Here is an 18,784-nt window from a genome sequence, read left to right on the forward strand (position 1 = left end):
AATAGATTAAAGACTTAAATCTAAGACATTAAACTATAAAACAACTACAAGAAAACATTGGGGAAACTCTCCAGGACATCGGTCTGGGCAAAAATTTCTTGAGTAATACCCCGTAATCACAGGGAACCAAAACAAAAAAAAAACTAGCTGGGCGAGGTGGCGGGCGCCTGTAGTCCCAGCTACTCGGGAGGCTGAGGCAGGAGAATGGCGTAAACCCGTGAGGCGGAGCTTGCAGTGAGCTGAGATCCGGCCACTGCACACTCCAGCCTGGGCGACAGAGCGAGACTCCGTCTCAAAAAAAAAAAAAAAAAAAAGAAAAGAAAAAAATGAATATATGGGATCACATCAACTTAAAAACCTTCTGCACAGCAAAGCAAACAATCAAAAAAGTGAAGAGACAACCCACAGATTGAGAGAAAATATTTACAAACTACCTATCTAACAAGTGATGAATAACCAGAATATAGAAGGAGCTCAAACAACTCTATAGAAAAAAAATTCTAATAATCAATTTTAAAATGGGCAAAAGAGTTGAATAGATGTTTCTCAAAAGAAGACATACAAATAGCAAACAGGTATATGAAAAGATACTCAACATCACTGATAATCAGAGAAATGCAAATCAAAACTACAGTGAGATATCATCTTACCACAGTTAAAATGGCTTCTATCCAAATAACAGGCAATAAAAAATGCTGGAAAGATATGAAAAAGAGGGAACCTTTGTACACTGTTCATGGGATAGTACAAGCACTAGAAGAACAGTTTGGAGTTTCCTCAAAAAGCCAAAAATAGAGCTACCAAGTGATCCAGAAATCCCACTGCTAGGTATATAACCAAAAGAACGGAAATCAGTATATTGAAGAGATAACTGCACTCCCATGCTCCTTGCAGCAATGTTCACAATAGCCAAGATTTGGAAGCAGCCTACATGTCCATCATCAGATGAATGGATAAAGAAAATGGGCCAGGTGTGGTGGCTCACGCCTGTAATCCCAGCACTTTGGGAAGCTGAGGTGGGCAGATCACCTGAGGCCGAGAGTTAGAGACCAGCCTGACCAATATGGAGAAACCCTGTGTCTACTAAAAATACAAAATTAGCCGGGTGTGGTGGCACAAGCTTGTAATCCTAGCTACCTGGGAGGCTGAGGCAGGAGAATCGCTTGAACCCACAAGGCAGAGGTTGCGGTGAGCCAAGATTGCACCATTGTACTCCAGCCTGGGTGACAAAAGTGAGACTCCGTCTAAAAAAAAAGAAAAGAAAATGTGGTACATATACACAATGGAGTACTATTCAGCCGTAAAAAAGAAGAAGATCCAGTCGTTTTCAACAACCTGGATGAAACTGGATGTCATTATGTTATAAGTGAAATAAGCCAGGCACAGAAAGACAAACATCATATGTTCTTACTTATCTGTGGTACCTAAAAATCAAAATGAGGCCAGGTATGGTGGTGCATGCCTGTAACCCCAGCACTTTTGGAGGCTGAGGTGAAAGGATCAATTGAGCCCAGGAATTCAAGATCAAACTGGGTAACAAAGTGAGACCTCATCTCTCCAAAAAAAAAAAAATCAAAAAAGTAGCTGGGCATGGCAGTACATTCCTGTGGTCCCCGCTATTCAGGAGGCTGAGGCAGGAGGATTGCTTGAGCCCAGGAGGTCAAGGCTGCAGTGAGTTCTGCTCATACCACTGCACTCTAGCTTGGGTGACACAGCAAGACCTGTCTCAAAAAGGAAAAAAAAACAAAAACAAAAACATTTGAACTCATGGAGATAAACAGTAGAAGAATGGTTAACAAAGGCTAGAAAGTTTAGTGGGGTGTGGATAGAAGGTGGAGATTTTTAATGAGGACAAAAAATAGAAAAAAATGAATAAGACATAGTATTTGATAGCAGAATAGAGCGACTATGGTCTAAATAATCTAGTTATATATTTTAAAATAACTAAAAGAGCATAACTGGATTGTTTGTACAAAGAATAAATGTTTAAGGGAATGGCCATCCCATTTTCCATGATGTGATTATTGTGCATTGCATCCTTGTATCAAAATGTCTCATGTACCCCATAAATATTTACACCTATTATATACCCATAAAATTAAAAAAATTAAAACAACCATGAACAGAGTAAACAGACAACCTACAGGACGGAAGAAAGTATCAGCAAACTATGCATCCAACAAAGGTCTCATATCCAGAATCTATAAGGAACTTAAATTAACAAGCAAAAACCAAACAACCTCATCAAAACATGGGCAAAGGGCTGGGCACAGAGGCTCATGCCTGTAATCCTAGCACTTTGGGAGGCAAAGGCAGGTGCATCACTTAAGATCAGGAGTTTGAGACCAGCCTGGCCAACATGTCAAAACCCCATCTCTACTTAAAATACAAAAAAAAAAAAAAAAAAAAAAAAAGCTGGGCTTTGTGGCATGTGCCTGCAGTCCCAGCTACTCAGGAGGCTGAGGCAGGAGAATCGCTTGAACCCAGGAGGCGGAGGTTTAGTGACAGAACAAGACCCTGTCTCAAAAAAAAAAAAAGGCAAAGGACATAAACAGCCACTTCTCAAAAGAAGACATACGCATGGACAATAAGCATATGATAAAAACGCTCAGCATCACTAATCATTAGATAAATGCAAATCAAAACCACAATGAGATACCATCTCACACCAGTCAAAATGGCTATTACTAAAAAGTCAAAAATAACAGATACTGGTGAGGTTGCAGAGAAAAGGGAATGCTTATACACTGCTGATGGGAATGTAAATTAGTTCAGCCACTGTGGAAAGCAGTTTGAAGATTTCTCAAAGAACTTACCATTCAAGCCAGCAAATCCCATAACTGTGTACATAACCAAAGGAATATATGTTATTTTACTATAAAGACAATGCATGTGTATGTTCATCATGGCACTATTCACAATAGCAAAGACAGAGAATAATCCTAAATGCCCATCAATGATGCACTGGATAAATAAAATGCAGTACGTTGGCCAGGTGCAGTGGCTCATGCCTATAATCCCAGCACTTTGGGAGGCCGAGGTGGGCAGATCACCTGAGGTCAGGAGTTCAAGACCAGCCTGGCCAACATGGAGAAACTCCGTCTCTACTTAAAATACAAAACTTAGCCAGGCAGGCGCCTGTAATCCCAGCTGCTTGGGAGGCAGGAAAATTGCTTGAACCCAGGAGGTGGAGGTTGCAGTGAGCCGAGATCACGCCATTGCACTCCAGCCTGGGGGATAAGAGTGAGACTTCGTTGAAGAAAATAAAATAAAATAAAACAGAATAAAACAAAATGCAGTACGTATACATCATTGAATACTATGCAGCCATAAAGAAAGAAAAAGATCATGCCCTTTGCAGCCCACTGGATGGAGATGCAGGCCATGATCCCAAGTGAATTAATATAGAAACAGAAAACCAAATGCTGTATGTTCTCACTTATAAGTGGGAGCTAAAAAAGAATGTGAAAAGACAACACCCTCAATGAGAAAATCTTTGCAAATCATATATCTAATAAAGTAATTGCGTCTAGAATACATAAAGAACTCTTACAACTCAACAATCGAAAAATGAATAAACCAATTAAAATTTGGGCAAACGATCTGAATAGGTATTTCTCCAAAGACGATATAGAAATGACCAATAAGCACATGAAAAGAGGCTCAGGAGGAAGCAAAAGAAGGTTATGGGGCTTTTGACAGTGTTGAGAATTGAAGAACTCCAAAAAGTGCCAATAAGTACTCACTGGAAAGCATAGTAAAACAATTTGAGAACAATAGTCATCAGTGGAAGGGGGGAAATCGAAGGTCCTAATTCAATTATCCCTCAGTAAGAGAAAAAAATGCTTTGAAAAGAGACATGAGAAAACACAGTAAAATATTAGAAATAAAATCAAATTCAAAACTTAGTGGAAGGGATTACAAATAGATTGGATTGTGCTAAACCTGTCTTAGCCCTATGAACTTCTCAACTAACGAATGTCTTCTTGCAGCAAAAACCCTTATACTGAGGAGGAACTGATAGGAATGGAGTCCATATGAAGCAAAATGGTGGGGGTGGGGGACAATTAAACAAAGGAAAAAGGTCTAAGTAAAAAGGGTAAACGGTGTCACAAAGTAAGATATTAAAAAATTATATTTTTATCATTTCAGGACAATAGCTGAATAGAAATCTATAGAGCAACAAAGATAGGAAAATTATCCTGGTCTGTTTCTTCTAAAATTATGGGGAAATGCTTTTCATACAAACATGAGCATAAGAAAAGGATTATGGGCAAATCTGACACAAAATTATTTTTAAAGGTGGGGAAAAATAATTATGCTAAAGGAAAAAAATACACACAAGAAAGAAAATTCCACAAATTGCTACATAATATTTGAAAACAACTTAAACATTTTTAGAAAATAATGAAAAGCTATGCAAGAACACATATATCAGAATTAGAGATACTCAGTAATGATATGATTGGAGAAAAAAAAAGCTTTGCAAAGAGAGATGAGAAAACTCAGTAAAATATTAGAAATAAAAGCAAAATAATTTTTTCAGAAATAAACACTAAACCAGAAGGCACATAACAGCAAATAAACACTATGGATAATGCCTAAAGAAAACTATAAAATGGAAAAAAGACTAAAAAGTAAAATTGTTTTTAAAAAGAGCTAGGTAGGATTTAGAAGTGTCAGCTACAAAAGAAAGGCAAAGAATATCTCATACAAATATAAATGGAGTCATTGAAGAAGAAATCTGAAGTAATAAAACAGAAGAAATACTAAAATCTATAATTTAAGAAAACTTTCCAGGAAAATAAACCTCAAAAATACTTGTAAATAAACTAAAATAAAATTACATTGTCATTCAACATCTTTAAAATGAGAATATAATAGCATAGAAAAAATGTATAACTATGGAAAGAAAGTCAGAATCAGGGATAATTAAATAGAGGGGAATTATTTCAAGTTATTTGAAACTTCTCATCTGTAACACCAGGAGCCATAAGATACTGGAATAAAATAAATGTATTTAAAAATCAATTCAACAGAGGACTTACATTACCAGTATGCAGAACTGGTAATTTGAACCAACCATACCATTGGAGATATTTTAAAATGATAAAAGTATCTAATGACTAATAAAGTCATAGCGAATTAACAGGTAGAGATTCTGAAAAAGACCACAAATTCAGAAGGTAAAGTAACTTTCTGGCCACTTTGGATCTGGGTTGTTTCTATGTAAGAGGTACGGCATCAGGATGGCTGAGTAGTCTAAGGTACCAGACTCAAGACAAAGACTGAATTCTAAAAACAGTAAAAGAAAAGTGACAAGTCACATATAAGAAAATTCCCATTAGACTAACAACAGATTTCTCAGCAGAAACTTTACAGGCTAGGATAGAAGGAGATGATATATCCAAAGTGCTGAAATTTTTTAAACTATCAGCCAAACATACTATACCCAGCAGAGCTATACTTCAGAAATGAAGGAGAAATAAAGTATTTCCCAAACAAGCAAAAACTGAGGAAGTGCATTACCACTAGACAAGTCCTACAAGAAATACTTAAAGGAATCCTACAACTGTTTGGGTTTTTTTTTTTTTTTTTCCTTTTGTGAAGAACAGGGTCTTGCTATGTTGCCCAGGCTGGTCTTGAACTCCTGGACTCAAGCAATCTTCCTGCCTCTGCCTCCCTAAGTGCTGAGATAACAGGCATGAGCCACTGTGCCCAGCCAAGAGTCCCATAAGAATCATCTGAAAGCTTAATGAATGATGTCTACCACCATGGAAATGCATGAAAGTATAAAACTCACTAGTAGAGCAAATACACAAAAGAGAAAGAGAAAGGAATTAAAATTTATCATGACAATATACCACCAAATTGTAAAGGTAAACAATAAAAGAGGAACAAAGGGTATACAACACAATCAGAAAACAATTAACAAAATAACATGAGTAAGTCCTCACCTATCAATAACAACCTTGAATGTAAATAGGCTATACTCCCCAATTAAAATAAATATGCTGAATGGATACAAAAAACAAGACTCAAGTATATGCTGGCTACAAGAAACTCATGTTAGCTGTCAAGACATATAAACTGGACTTGAAGGGACAGAAAAAAAATATTCCACACAAATAGAAATAAAAAGCATGTGGAAACTTCCATACTTATATCAGACAAAATAGACTTTATCTTAAAAAACATAAAAAGAGACAAAGAAGGTCATTATATAATCATAAAGGGATCAATTTAGCAAGAGAATATATGACTGTAAATATACACGTATTCAAGACTGGAGCACCCAGATATATAAACCAAATTTTATCAGTGCTAAAGAGAAAGATTGATCCCAATACAATACTTGTTAGGTACTTCAATATCCCATTTCTGGCACTGGACAAATAGAGTAGACAGGAAATCAACAAAGGAACATTGGACTTAATCTGCACTATAGACCAAATGTAGCCACCATTTACAGAACATTTCATCCAACACCTGCAGAATACACATTCTTCTCATTATCACACGAAACATTCTATAAGATAGACAATATTTTAGGCCACAAAATAAGCCTCAACAGCTTTAAAGAATCAAAATTATATCAAATATTTTCTCAGATCACAGTGAAGTAAAGCTAGAAATCAATAACAAGTAGAACTTTGGAAACTGTACAAATACATGGAAATTAAACAACATGCTCCTGAATGACTATTGGGTCAATGAAGAAATTAAGAAGGAAATAAAAAAAGTTTCTTGAAACAAATGAAAATGTCAGCATAACATGCCAAAACCTACGGGATACAGCAAAAGCAGTACTGATAGGGAATTTTATGGCAATAAATGCCTACATCAAAAAAGTAAAAAGGTTTCAAATAAACAACCTAATGATGCACCTGAAGGAACCAGAAAATCAAGAACACACCAAACTAAAAATTAATAAAAGGAATGAAATAATAAAGGTCACAGCAGAACTAAATTAAGTAGAGACTAAAAACAAAATTAAAAGGATCAATGAAACAAAAAGTTGGTTTTTGAAAAGATAAACAAAATGAATAAACTGCTAGGTAGACTAACCAAGAGAAAAAAGAGAGAAAATATTCAAATGAAACCAGAAACAAAGGAGACATTACACTGATACCACAAAAATCCAAAAGATCATTACAGACCATTACAACGACACAGTAACAATTGGAAATCACAGAGGAAATGTATAAATTACTGGACATGAAGAAGTCACCAAGATTGAACCAGGAAGAAATAGAAAACCTTGCACAGACCAATGAGTATTAAGATTGAATTAGTAATAAAAAGTCTCCCGCAAAGAAAAGCCTAGAACTGGATGGCTTTACTGCTGAATTCCACCAAGCAGTTAAAGAACTAACACCCATTCTTCTCAAACTATTCCAAAAAATTGAAGAGGAAGGAATTCACCCTAACTCATTCTATGAGGCCAGCATTACCCTGATACCAAAACCAGACAAGGACACAACAGAAAAAGAAAACTGTAGGCCAATATCCCTGATAAACATAAATGCAAAAATCCTCAACAAAATGTTAGCAAACCAAAATGAACAACATCAAAAAGATAATACACTAAGGTAAAGTGGGACTTATCCCAGGATGCAAGGATGGTTCAACACACACAAATCGCAAGTGTGATACATCACAGCAACGTAATGAAGGAAAAAAACAATATGATCATCTCAATAGATGCAGAAAAAGCATTTTATAAAATTCAACTATTCTATTGCCAGAAATGAAATCAAAATAATATTTCTATTTTCCTTTCATAACAAAACTGTCAACAAATTAGGCATAGAAGAAACATACCTCAACATAATAAAGGCCATATATGACAAATCCACAGCTAACATTATACTGAATGGGAAGAAGCTGAATACCCTTTCTTCTGAAAACTGAAACTAGACAAGGATGCCCACTGTCATCAATTTTATTCAACATAGTTCCAGAAGTCCTAGGCAGAGCAATTAAGCAAGAGAAAAAATAAAAGGAATTCAAATTAGAAAAAAAAAGAATTCAAATTGTCCTTCTTTATAGACAACATGATCTTGTACATAGAAAAACCTATAGACTCCACCAAAAAACTTTTAGAACTGATAAGTGAATTCAGTAAAGTTTCAGAGCTGGGCATGATGGCTCACACCTGTAATCTCAGCACTTTGAGAGGCCAAGGTGGGTGGATCACTTGTGCCCAGGAGTTCAAGACCATCGTGGGCAACATGGCAAAACTCTGTCTCTACTAAAAACACAAAAAATTAGCCAGTCATGGTGTTGCACACCTGTAATCCTAGCTACTCATGAGGCTGAGGTGAGAGAATCAGTTGAACCTGGGAAGTTGGGGCTACAGTGAACCATGATCATGCTACTGCACTCAAGCCTAGGTGACAGGAGTGAAACTCTGCTTCAAGAAAAGGAAAAAAGTTTCAGAATACAAAATCAACATATAAAAATAAGTAGTGTTTCTATACACCAATAATGAACTAGTGAAAAGGATATTAAGGAAACAATCCCTTTTACAATAGCTACTAAAAATAAAATATTTAGGAATTAATTTAACCAAGGAGGTGGAAGACCTCTACAATGAAGACGACAAAACACTGATGAAAGAAACTGAAGGAGACAGAATCAAATAAAAGGCATCTCATGCTCATGAATTGAAAGACTTAATGTTGTTAAAATGACCATACTATCCAAAGCAAGTTGCATATTCAGTACAATCCTCCTGGTATAAAAATACCAGTAGCATTATTCACAGAAGTAGAGAAAACCATTCTAAAATTCATATAAAACCACAAAAGATCCTGAATAGCTGAAGCAATACTGAGCAAAAAGAACAAAGCTGGAGGCATTACATTACCTGACTTCAATATCTACTATAAAGTTTTAGTAACCAAAACAGCATGATATTGGTATAAAAACAGACACATAGACCAATGAAACAGAATAGAAAATCAAAAAGTAAATCCATGTATTTATAGCCAACTGATTTTCAACAAAGGTGAAAGAACACCTTCAACACACAATGGGGAAAGAACAGTCTGTTCAATAAATAGGGCTAGGAAAACTGAATATTCACGTGCAGAAAAATGAAACTAGACCCCTAACTCTCATCATATACAAAAATCAACTCAAAATAAAGACTTAAATGTAAGGCAAAACTATAAAACTACTAGTAGAAAACAAAGGGGAAACACTTCAGGACATTACTAGGCACAGATTTTATGGCTAAGACTTCAAAAGCACGGGCAACTAAAACAAAAACAGACAAATGAGATTATATCAAACTAAAAAGCTTCGCACAGCAGGAAACAATTAACAGAATGAAGGAAAAACTTGTAGAATGGGAGAAAATATTTGCAAACTATTCATACAACAGGGGACTAACAGAATACACAAGGAATCCAACTCAACAGCAAAACTGTAATAATAATAATAATAATAATAATAATAATAATGTGATTAAAAACCAGGCAAAGGAACTAAACAGACATTTCTCAAAAGAAGACATAAAGATGATCAAGAGGTATATAAAAAAATGTTCAACATCACCAGTCATCAGGGAAATGCAAATCAAACCACAAAGAGATATCATCTTACTGTAGTTAGAATGGCTATCAGTAAAAAGCAAAAAATAACAAATGCTGGTAACGATACAGAGAAAAGGAAACTCATAAATGCTGTCAGTGGGAATGTAAATTAGCAGTGCCACTAGGAAAACAGTATGGGAGTCCCTCAAAAAACTACAAATAGAACTACCATATCATCCAGCAATTCCAATATTGGGCATTTATCCAAAGAAAAGGAAATCAATATGTGAAAATGATACCTGCACCTCCCATGCTTACTGCAGCACTATTCACAGTAGCTACTATGTGGAATCAACCTCAATGTCAATCGACAGATGAGTGGATAAAGAAAATGTGGTGTATATGCACAACAGACTGGTTAGTAATTTTTCTATCCATTTGGCTTCTCACAAGTCCAGCTTGAGCTTCTTTACAGTATGACAATCTCAAGGTAGTCAGAATTCTTGCATGGTGACAGGCTTCCCCCAAAACAAATATTCTCGAGACCAAAGCATACTGTAAGACTTCTTATGACCTGACTTCATAAATCCCAGAATGTAACTCCAACATTAAGACTGGTCAAAGTTCAAGGAGAGAAAAATTAGACTCTGCTTCTCAGTAAGACAGTAGCAAAGAATTTGTGGACTATGCCCATAATACTAAAAGGTTTAAAATAAAAGGCTGGGAAGAGGATATCTCCTGCAAACACAAATAAAAAGAAGAGAAATGAATCAGTATAATTAATATAAAAATACTTCAAAGCAAAAACAAAAATCGGAAAGCAGAATTCTGAAGAAAGTAAATTCATAACAGTAAAATGTTTTAAAAAAGTTTAAACATAAAAAAAAGTTTACTAAAAAGATATACTAATTCTAAATTTGTATGCACCTAATAATATAGCTTTAAAATAAATAAAGCAAAAACCAAATTCTAATATCTAAACAAATATACATTTATGGTGGAAGATTTTAACACACCTCTGTCAATAATTGATACAGTAGGTAGCTTTTTAAATAGTTACAGTATAAATTTTAATAACATTACTAACCAAGTTAACCCTGCACCTAATAATTGCATCATACACAATTATATTCAAGCACACATAGGATGTCCACAAAACGTATATATTATGCCACTAAGCAAGTTCCCACAAATTAGAAAGGTTGAAATTGTATATTCTCCAACCATACTGAATTTTAATTAAAAAAAAAAAAATAATTGGAACATTGTTATATAGTTAAAAGTTGGCCAGGCGCAGTGGCTCATGCCTGTAATCCCAGCACTTTGGGAGGCCGAGGTGGGCGGATCACGAGGTCAGGAGATCGAGACCTTCCTGGCTAACACGGTGAAACCCCGCCTCTACTAAAAACACACACACACACAAAAATTAGTCGGGCATCGTGGCAGGCGCCTGTAGTCCCAGCTACTCGGGAGGCTGAGGCAGGAGAATGGCGTGAACCTGGGGGGCGGAGCTTGCAGTGAGCCGAGATTGCGCCACTGCACTCCAGCCTGGGCGACAGAGCGAGACTCTCCGTCTCAAAAAAAAAAAAAAAAAAAAAAAAAATTAAATATGACGTAAACTGTAAAATACTTGGAACTGAAGGATAGTGGAAATGCTACATGTAAATACTGGTGGGATGCAGCTAAAACATTAATTACGTAGCAATTGATTACTTTAATACATATAGTAGAAAAGAAGAGCTAAAGAGTAATGACCTAAGCATTCATTTCAAGAGGTTATAAAAATAAGCTAAAATAAACAAAAGAAAATTGGCCAGGAATGATGGCTCACACCTGTAATTCCAACACTTTGGGAGGCCGAGGCGGGCCATCACTTGAAGCCAAGAGTTTGAGACCAGCCTGGGCAATGCAAAAATCTTAAAATGTTAACTCATTTCAATTCCTCTTGAGTCATATGCTATTTTGTCACATTTTAAATATCGTAAGAGATGATTATTTTGTTTATACAATAATATTCTTTTAAATAAACATACGAAACAGATTCAACAAAGCTAAAAAGTGGGCTCCTTTTTGAAAGAACTGATAATATGACAACCTCTTGTGCCATTTATCAAGAAAAAAGAGACAGGAAGCAAAAATAATATCAAGAACGGAAAGGGAAATATCACTATAGTTTCTGTAGAAAGTATGAGCATATAACTGAGAATTTAGATTAAACAGGAAAATACCTGAAAAAATATTATCTACATAACTGACTCAAGAGTAAATTAAACTCTGAATGGTCCTTATACTATTAAAATTGAGTCAGTAGTCAGAAATATTCCCACCAATCAAAATCCTGATACAGATAACTTCAACAGTGAGTTCTCCAATCAAATAAGAAGTAATTCAAAGATTATACAAACTTTTACAGGAAATAGAACTTTTTCTGGAAGTTTTCAAAGATTATTCTTCTTTGTTAAGTATTCAACTTATGCTAGATTCTTATTTATAACTTGAATACTTAACAGAGAAGAAAGTAGGAAGAAAAACAAGGACATACCAGTATCACCTGGAATAAAGATGCAAAAATATTTTGGAAATTCAACAAAATAAGTAGTATATAAAAAGGATTATAAATTATAATCAAATTATGTTTATCCAAGGAAGTAGAGGTTGGTTTGCCATAAGAAAATCACAAATCATAAATTCAACACATGAACATTGCCAAAGAAATAATTTATACCTCCCTCAAAAGATGCAGATAAAATATTTGATAACATTCAACCTCAATTATAATGTTTTAATTTTTATGTTGAGACATGGTCTCACTCCATCACCCAGGCTGCAGTGTAGTGATGTGATCACAGATCATAGATCACTGATCAACCTCCCCAGATCAGGCTATCCTTTTAAAATAAAAAAAAAGTGGATAGAATAATTCCTAGAGCTCACAAAGGGCTGGAAATATTTCACATTCCTACCAGTCAGAGAAGAGAGACCTGTTAATGCACAGGGCATTAGGTGGTGTCCTCAGGAAAGTATTGCTGTAATAGAATGCCAAATTAGTGCTGCACTAAAAGCTGCTCTGAATGTGTGCTAACAAATCTTAAAATGAAGCCTTGAAAGGAATAAATTGGTACCAAGCAACTTCAAGTCAGAACTAAGTCCAAGACTCTTTAAAGTAGAGTTTCTCAACAGTTTTGGAACTACTGACATTTTGAGCCGACTAATTCTTTATTGTTGGGGGGCTGTCCTGTGCACTGTAGGATGTTTGGCAGCAATTGGATGGTGTCTAGCAGCATCTCAGAGCTCCATTATTAGATGCCAGTAGCAATTCCCTAGTTGCAACAACCAAAAATGTATCCCAGCATTGCCAAATTATCTCCTGGGTGGAAGTGGAGGGGGCAAAACTTTCTTATCGAGAACCACTGCTTTAAAGGAACACACACACACACACACACACACACACACACACACAAATTCCAGCATCTGACAGTGTAAAATTAACAACGTCTAGCATCTTATCAGAGATTACCAGTCATGCAAAACAGCAAGAAAATATATCCATATAAGAAGATAGATCAAAAGAAGCAAACTAAGGACAAAAATGTTGAAATTAGCAGACAACAAAGTTAAAACATCTACTATACAGTCACCAATACCTTTTGGAAACCCCTGCAAACTTCGAAAAAGAAATAATAACAAAAAACCTATCAGATCTCTCTCTATATATGTATATATACATGTGTTAGTAATTATCTGAATGCAAATAAAAAATTGAAAGAAGAATCACAAGATATTTTGCATGGGATACATGAGAGGGGAACACTGATGTGCCTAGAGAACAAAAAAGTAGAGACCAATCAAAACAGGTTTAAAAAAAAAAAGAAAAGAAAAGTGCACTTAAAAAAAGCATTTATGTGAAAAGTTATGGAGCTGTTTAAAATAATATCTGTGTGGGTAAATGTATAAATTAAATTTTAAAAAATTTAAATTTAAGATTATGATTAGCCTCATTAAAACAAACATTTTCTAAATGTTTAACTTCTCACAACGTGCAGAATTTTTTGTAAATGCTCAATTGCACAATAAATACTTAGAACTATTAAGAATACAACAGAAACAAAATATTCTTGTTTTGCACATTTCATTATGGTTTCTAAGTTAAGATTTCACTCTGAAGAATAATCCAACACACAATGTCCAGAGCAGAGTTGTTAAATTCGATAACAACTAACAAAATTAAAATAAAAGGGAAGAATAATTTGAAATTGGCAGGAAAGATGTCTTAAACAACTGTAAGGAAGGCTAAAGTGTTTACTAAGATAATTTTTAAAAAGATAAGCTTACCTCTTTCAAGCATTCTGAGTCCTCCCTCTGGCCTGTTCCCTCTGCAGAACCCAGACAAGGAGGAAGGCTGGGACTGAAGGCCATGAGGTCCGTCTTAGGTGGGCCCTCCCCAGAGCACACCCTCTGCTGCCTCTGCTGCGAGTACGACCAACTCCCTACCGCGCTAGAGCACACCAGAGTGGGCTTGCCCAGGGCGCGGGCGCACGCGCCCTCGGTGGGCGGCGACGAGCATCGCAGCGCAATATACAGCAGTAGCGTGAGCACCAACAGGCTGGACACTGCGCAGATGGCAATGATCAGGTACACGTTGACATCCACCAGCGCCACTTCCTGACCCACAGCGCCTGCGGACGCCCTCGACGACGCCTTTGGCGGTTGGCCGCTCTCCACCAACGACAATAGCACCGTTGCCGTGGCCGTCAGTGCGGGCTCACCGTGGTCCTTCACCAGCACCAGTAGGCGGTGGCGCCTGGCGTCCACCTCGTCCAGAGTGCGTGTTGTGCTGATCTCGCCAGTGTACAGCCCCACATGGAACGGGATGCGCGCGCCTACCGCCGCCGGCTGCAATTCATAAGAAAGCCAAGCATTGTAGCCGGAATCGGCGTCCACTGCGCGCACCTTCGCCACCACGTGGCCGGCACCCACCGACCGCGGTACCAGCTCGCTCACTGTGCCTCCAGCGCTGCCAGCTCCGGGCGTCAGCAGAGCCGGCGCGTTGTCGTTCTCATCCAGCACGAACACCTGCAGCGTCACATTGCTGCCCAGAGGCGGCACGCCCGCATCGAGCGCGCTCACCTGGAACTGCAGCAGCTCCAGCTCCTCGTGGTCTAGCGGCTGCAGCACGTACACTTTGCCACTCTCCGCGTGCACCGACACGTAGCTCGACAGCGCGCGCTCGCCCACCCGCCGCTCCACCAGCGAATAGGACACCAGCGCGTTCTCCTGCGCGTCCGCGTCCCGCGCAGACACCGTGAAGATGTGGCAGCCGGGCGGGTTGTTCTCCTTCACAAACACCGTGTACTCGGACTTCGCGAACGCCGGCGCATTGTCGTTCACGTCGGCCACTCCCACGGACACGCTGGCCGTGGCCCACAGCGAAGGCGAGCCCCCGTCCCGCGCGGTCACCACCAGTTCATAGGCTGACACGCTCTCGCGGTCCAGGGCGCTGTCCAGCACCAATGAGTAGTAATTCTTGTAGGTGGACACCAGCTTGAAGGGGACATGCGGCGTCAGGGTGCAGGTGACCTGTCCGTTTGAGCCAGAGTCACGATCGGACACACTGATTAGGGCAATGATGGCGCTAGGCTGAGTGTCTTCTCTGATGGGGAGTGACAAAGAAGTGATGGTAACCTCTGGGGCATTATCATTTACATCTAGTACTTCCACCAAAAGGGTACAATGACCCGCCATTGGAATATTTCCTTTGTCAACTGCCTCCACAGATATTTCATACAATTTCTTTTCTTCGAAATCTAGTTTGCCTTTTGTCCTAATTTCTCCGTTGTTGGGATTTATGGTAAATGCATATACCACTGCAGGCGATACAGGCCTTCTAAATGAGTAAACTATATCTCCATTTGTACCATCATCAGGATCTGTGGCATTTAGCTTGATCACTAATGTTCCATTGAATGCGTTCTCTAACACCGTCACTTTATAAACGGATTGGTAAAATTCCGGGGCGTTATCATTCACGTCCAGAATCGTGATGAGCAGTTGAACTGTGCCAGTCAGTTCGGGTTTACCTCCATCACTGGCTGTCAGTAATAAAGTATGTTCCTGAATTTCCTCTCTGTCCAGTGTTTTCCTCAGTATAAGTGATAATGAAGACATTTGTTCACGACTATTTTGTGTGTCCAAAGCGAAATAATCGTTGGGATCCAGTCGGTAGGTCAATGCCGAGTTTACTCCAATATCTGCATCGGATGCGCCATCTAGTGGAAATCGAGTTTCCGGAGGTCTAGATTCTGCAATGGTTATTCGTTTTTTGCTTTCAGGAAATATGGGCGGGTTATCGTTAATGTCCCTCACCTTCACCTCCACATGGAAAACCTGCAGCGGCCTGTCCACGATCACCTCCAGGTGGATGCTGCACTCCGCGCTCCGCCCGCACAGCTCCTCGCGATCGATCCGAGAATTCACAAACAAAATGCCATTCTGCAGATTTACCTCCAGAAGGTCCCCGTGTGTTTTGGACGCCACCCGGAACAGGCGCGGCACCAGCTCTGCCAGCTCCAGCCCCAGGTCCTGAGCGATGCGCCCCACGAAGGTGCCGTGTTTTGCTTCCTCGGGGACGGAGTAGTGGAGCTGGCCACTACCCATCTCCCAGGCTGCGAAGATCAGAAGCCAGAGCAGTAGTTCCCGCTGTCTTGGGCCTCCTTGCCAGGGAAACACCATGATACACTCCAAAAACCTCAGAGATATCTGCAATATATACAATGCCTTACCTCAAACTGCCTCTCAACGCCCAAGTTTTACAGCTTCCTAGTGCGGGAGGATTCGCAAGAGGTATTCTGCTTTCTGCTATGTTTTCTGCAGGAAGAAAGAAACGGCGGCTCTTTCTTCGCGGAGACGTTCAGTGAAGAGCGACACCATGCGCATGAACGTGTAAGTGTAAGTATGACTCAGTCTTCATATTTTCCATTGATGCAGGATTTTTTTCCCCTGCATTTCCTGACATTTTCACTGCAAATATGTAATTGAAGATTAAATGTTTATCTTCCCAGAAACAGCCAATCACTGCATTCTGCTCAGTATTTGATATTAGTTGACAATTGGTTGATGAGTTTCATCTTGCCACAAATTTATTTTTCCATGTGTAAGACTTCCATGCAGAACTTGAAAAGACAAATATTCGACATTCATTGTGGGACAATTGATTTGTAGTTCTGCATAGTCATGTAGGTTTTTGTGGGACTGTCCTTTTCCTGTAATCTTTTTCAAGACCTCCTCACACAACAGCCATTGACTCCAAAAGGAAATAACAATCACATAAGAATAAAATGGGTGAAGGTGAAAAATATTGGTAAGCGATATATCAGACTTTGAATAAATACACCATATTTATAAATTTCCCTCAATGTTACTTGAGATGTGGATAAAATATTTATATTCAAAAGAAAGTGTTCAGTCAACATGTGTGTGATTTTGTATGTGAGTGTGTGTATGTGCATAAACACAATAATTTAGACACAACAATGATTTAAGGTTTTGGATTCTGTTTTTATAAAATATTCCTAGAACTAGTATACTATTTATTTAACAGAATTTAACTTACCGCCCCCGGCTGCAATTCATACAAAAGCCATGCATTGTAGCCCGAATTGGCGTCCTAGTTAAATAGAATTTAACCAGTAGGTTAAATTTTCCATTTTCTCTCTCCATCTTACTTCATCATCACTGAGTAAAACCTTGCCATCATTTAAATTGACCCTAATTTTCCAAGAAACAATAGCTAGACAAAGATGTTAACATATCTTTAGCAAGGAAGAGAGGAAGAGGATCTCACTTTTATCTATTGTTATAACTCAAGCCACAAAATCCCAGGCCAAATAGTGTAATGAAAAATATATCATAGCTCCAATAATTATCTGGCCTGTCCTGTGCACAACTCTATAGGAAATGACTGTTTGATTTATTTCCATAACTCTGCTCTCCTCTAAAAATTTAGGCAGAGTATTTGGTATTCTCTTACCCTCATCATCCTCTCCTGCTTCATTACTTTTATGAACATAGTATTCCTCTTATAATGGAAATTGTTCATTGACTCTTTCTAATTCTTCCTCTCTGGCCCTACATTTCTTTATTTACCTCTTCACATAATTAGACTACATAGTCAACCATTTAAAATATGCCCTTCCAGACACCTTAGAGTCATTCACCTATTTGTATTACTCCTCTAACATTCTGTTTAGCCTCCAACACACAGTTACCCTGACAATCCATTTTCTCTATTCTTCCTATTAAGCTGCTCAATATTGTCACTTAACCATGACTATTCTTTTCAAGTTTACTCTTACCTTTACCTCAGTTGGGCTCTCAAGTGAATTAACTCCTCCCTCTTGCTTACAGATTCTTCCGTATTCTCTTCCCTCTCTTCTCAAATTCTCAACCTCATTTCCATCAGTTCACTTTCAGATGATTCACACATTGAGAGATGTCACCAAACAGAAATTCAATAGCTCTCTTCTCAAGTCATTTTCCTTATATTATCTGTTTTCATTGTAAGGAAAAACTGTTCCCACTTTCAAGGCCAACCATATGCTCTTAAAAATCATTTTCTATTCTCTCATAGTTTTCATCTAAATTCTCCTGCTGCCTGTCTTACTTTAAGTATCTTATTTTTTACTTGTTTCTTTCACTCACACTATGAAGATATTCAAACATCTTTAACTAAAATATGTATACACACACACACACACACACACAAATTTAAACATTCTACTTCTAGGGGAAAACCTATTCTGTTTATCTTTTTCCCTTCATGTTTAACTTCTAACCTATACTTGATATATTGCACTTTGAACTTTATTTCAGCTTCCTGTTGTCTATCCTCCTATGATTTTAAGCCTACTATAATAGGTTGAATTGTGGTCCCCAGAAAGTTATGCCCACATCTCAATCCCTGGAACCTGTGGATTTTACTTTATTTGGTGAATGATATGATTAAGTTAAGGATCTTGAAAGGACTTTATCCTGGATTATCCAAATGGGCTCTAAATACAATCACATGTAACTTTGTAAAACCAACACAAAGAGAGAGACATGGAGAGGAGGAGGCAATGTGACCATGAAGGCTGAGAAGGCTGAGATTGGAGTGGGTCAGCCACAAGCCAAGGAACACCAACAACCATCAGAAACTGGAAGAAACAAAAACCAGATTCTTCCCTGGGACCTCCAAAGAGAGTATA

General features: G+C 38.1%; 1 protein-coding gene across 12 annotated transcripts in view; it reads right to left on the reverse strand.

The window, feature by feature from the left end:
* The window catches only part of LOC111527854 (protocadherin alpha-C2), a 180,952-nt gene that overhangs the window by 108,682 nt on the left and 53,486 nt on the right, over positions 1-18,784 (reverse strand). For 2 of the 12 annotated variants that reach the window (XM_023194447.1, XM_023194410.1), the window contains exon 1: positions 13,875-16,483. The exons of the other annotated variants lie outside the window; for them this stretch is intronic. In XM_023194447.1, coding sequence (XP_023050215.1) covers positions 13,875-16,271 — 2,397 coding nt within the window. In that variant the 5' untranslated portion in view covers positions 16,272-16,483. Of the gene's footprint in view, positions 1-13,874; positions 16,484-18,784 lie in introns of those variants that run through there. 12 annotated transcript variants of the gene reach the window in all.

This window comes from Piliocolobus tephrosceles, chromosome 4 (assembly GCF_002776525.5).
Source record: "Piliocolobus tephrosceles isolate RC106 chromosome 4, ASM277652v3, whole genome shotgun sequence".
Classification (NCBI taxonomy): Eukaryota; Metazoa; Chordata; class Mammalia; order Primates; family Cercopithecidae; genus Piliocolobus; species Piliocolobus tephrosceles.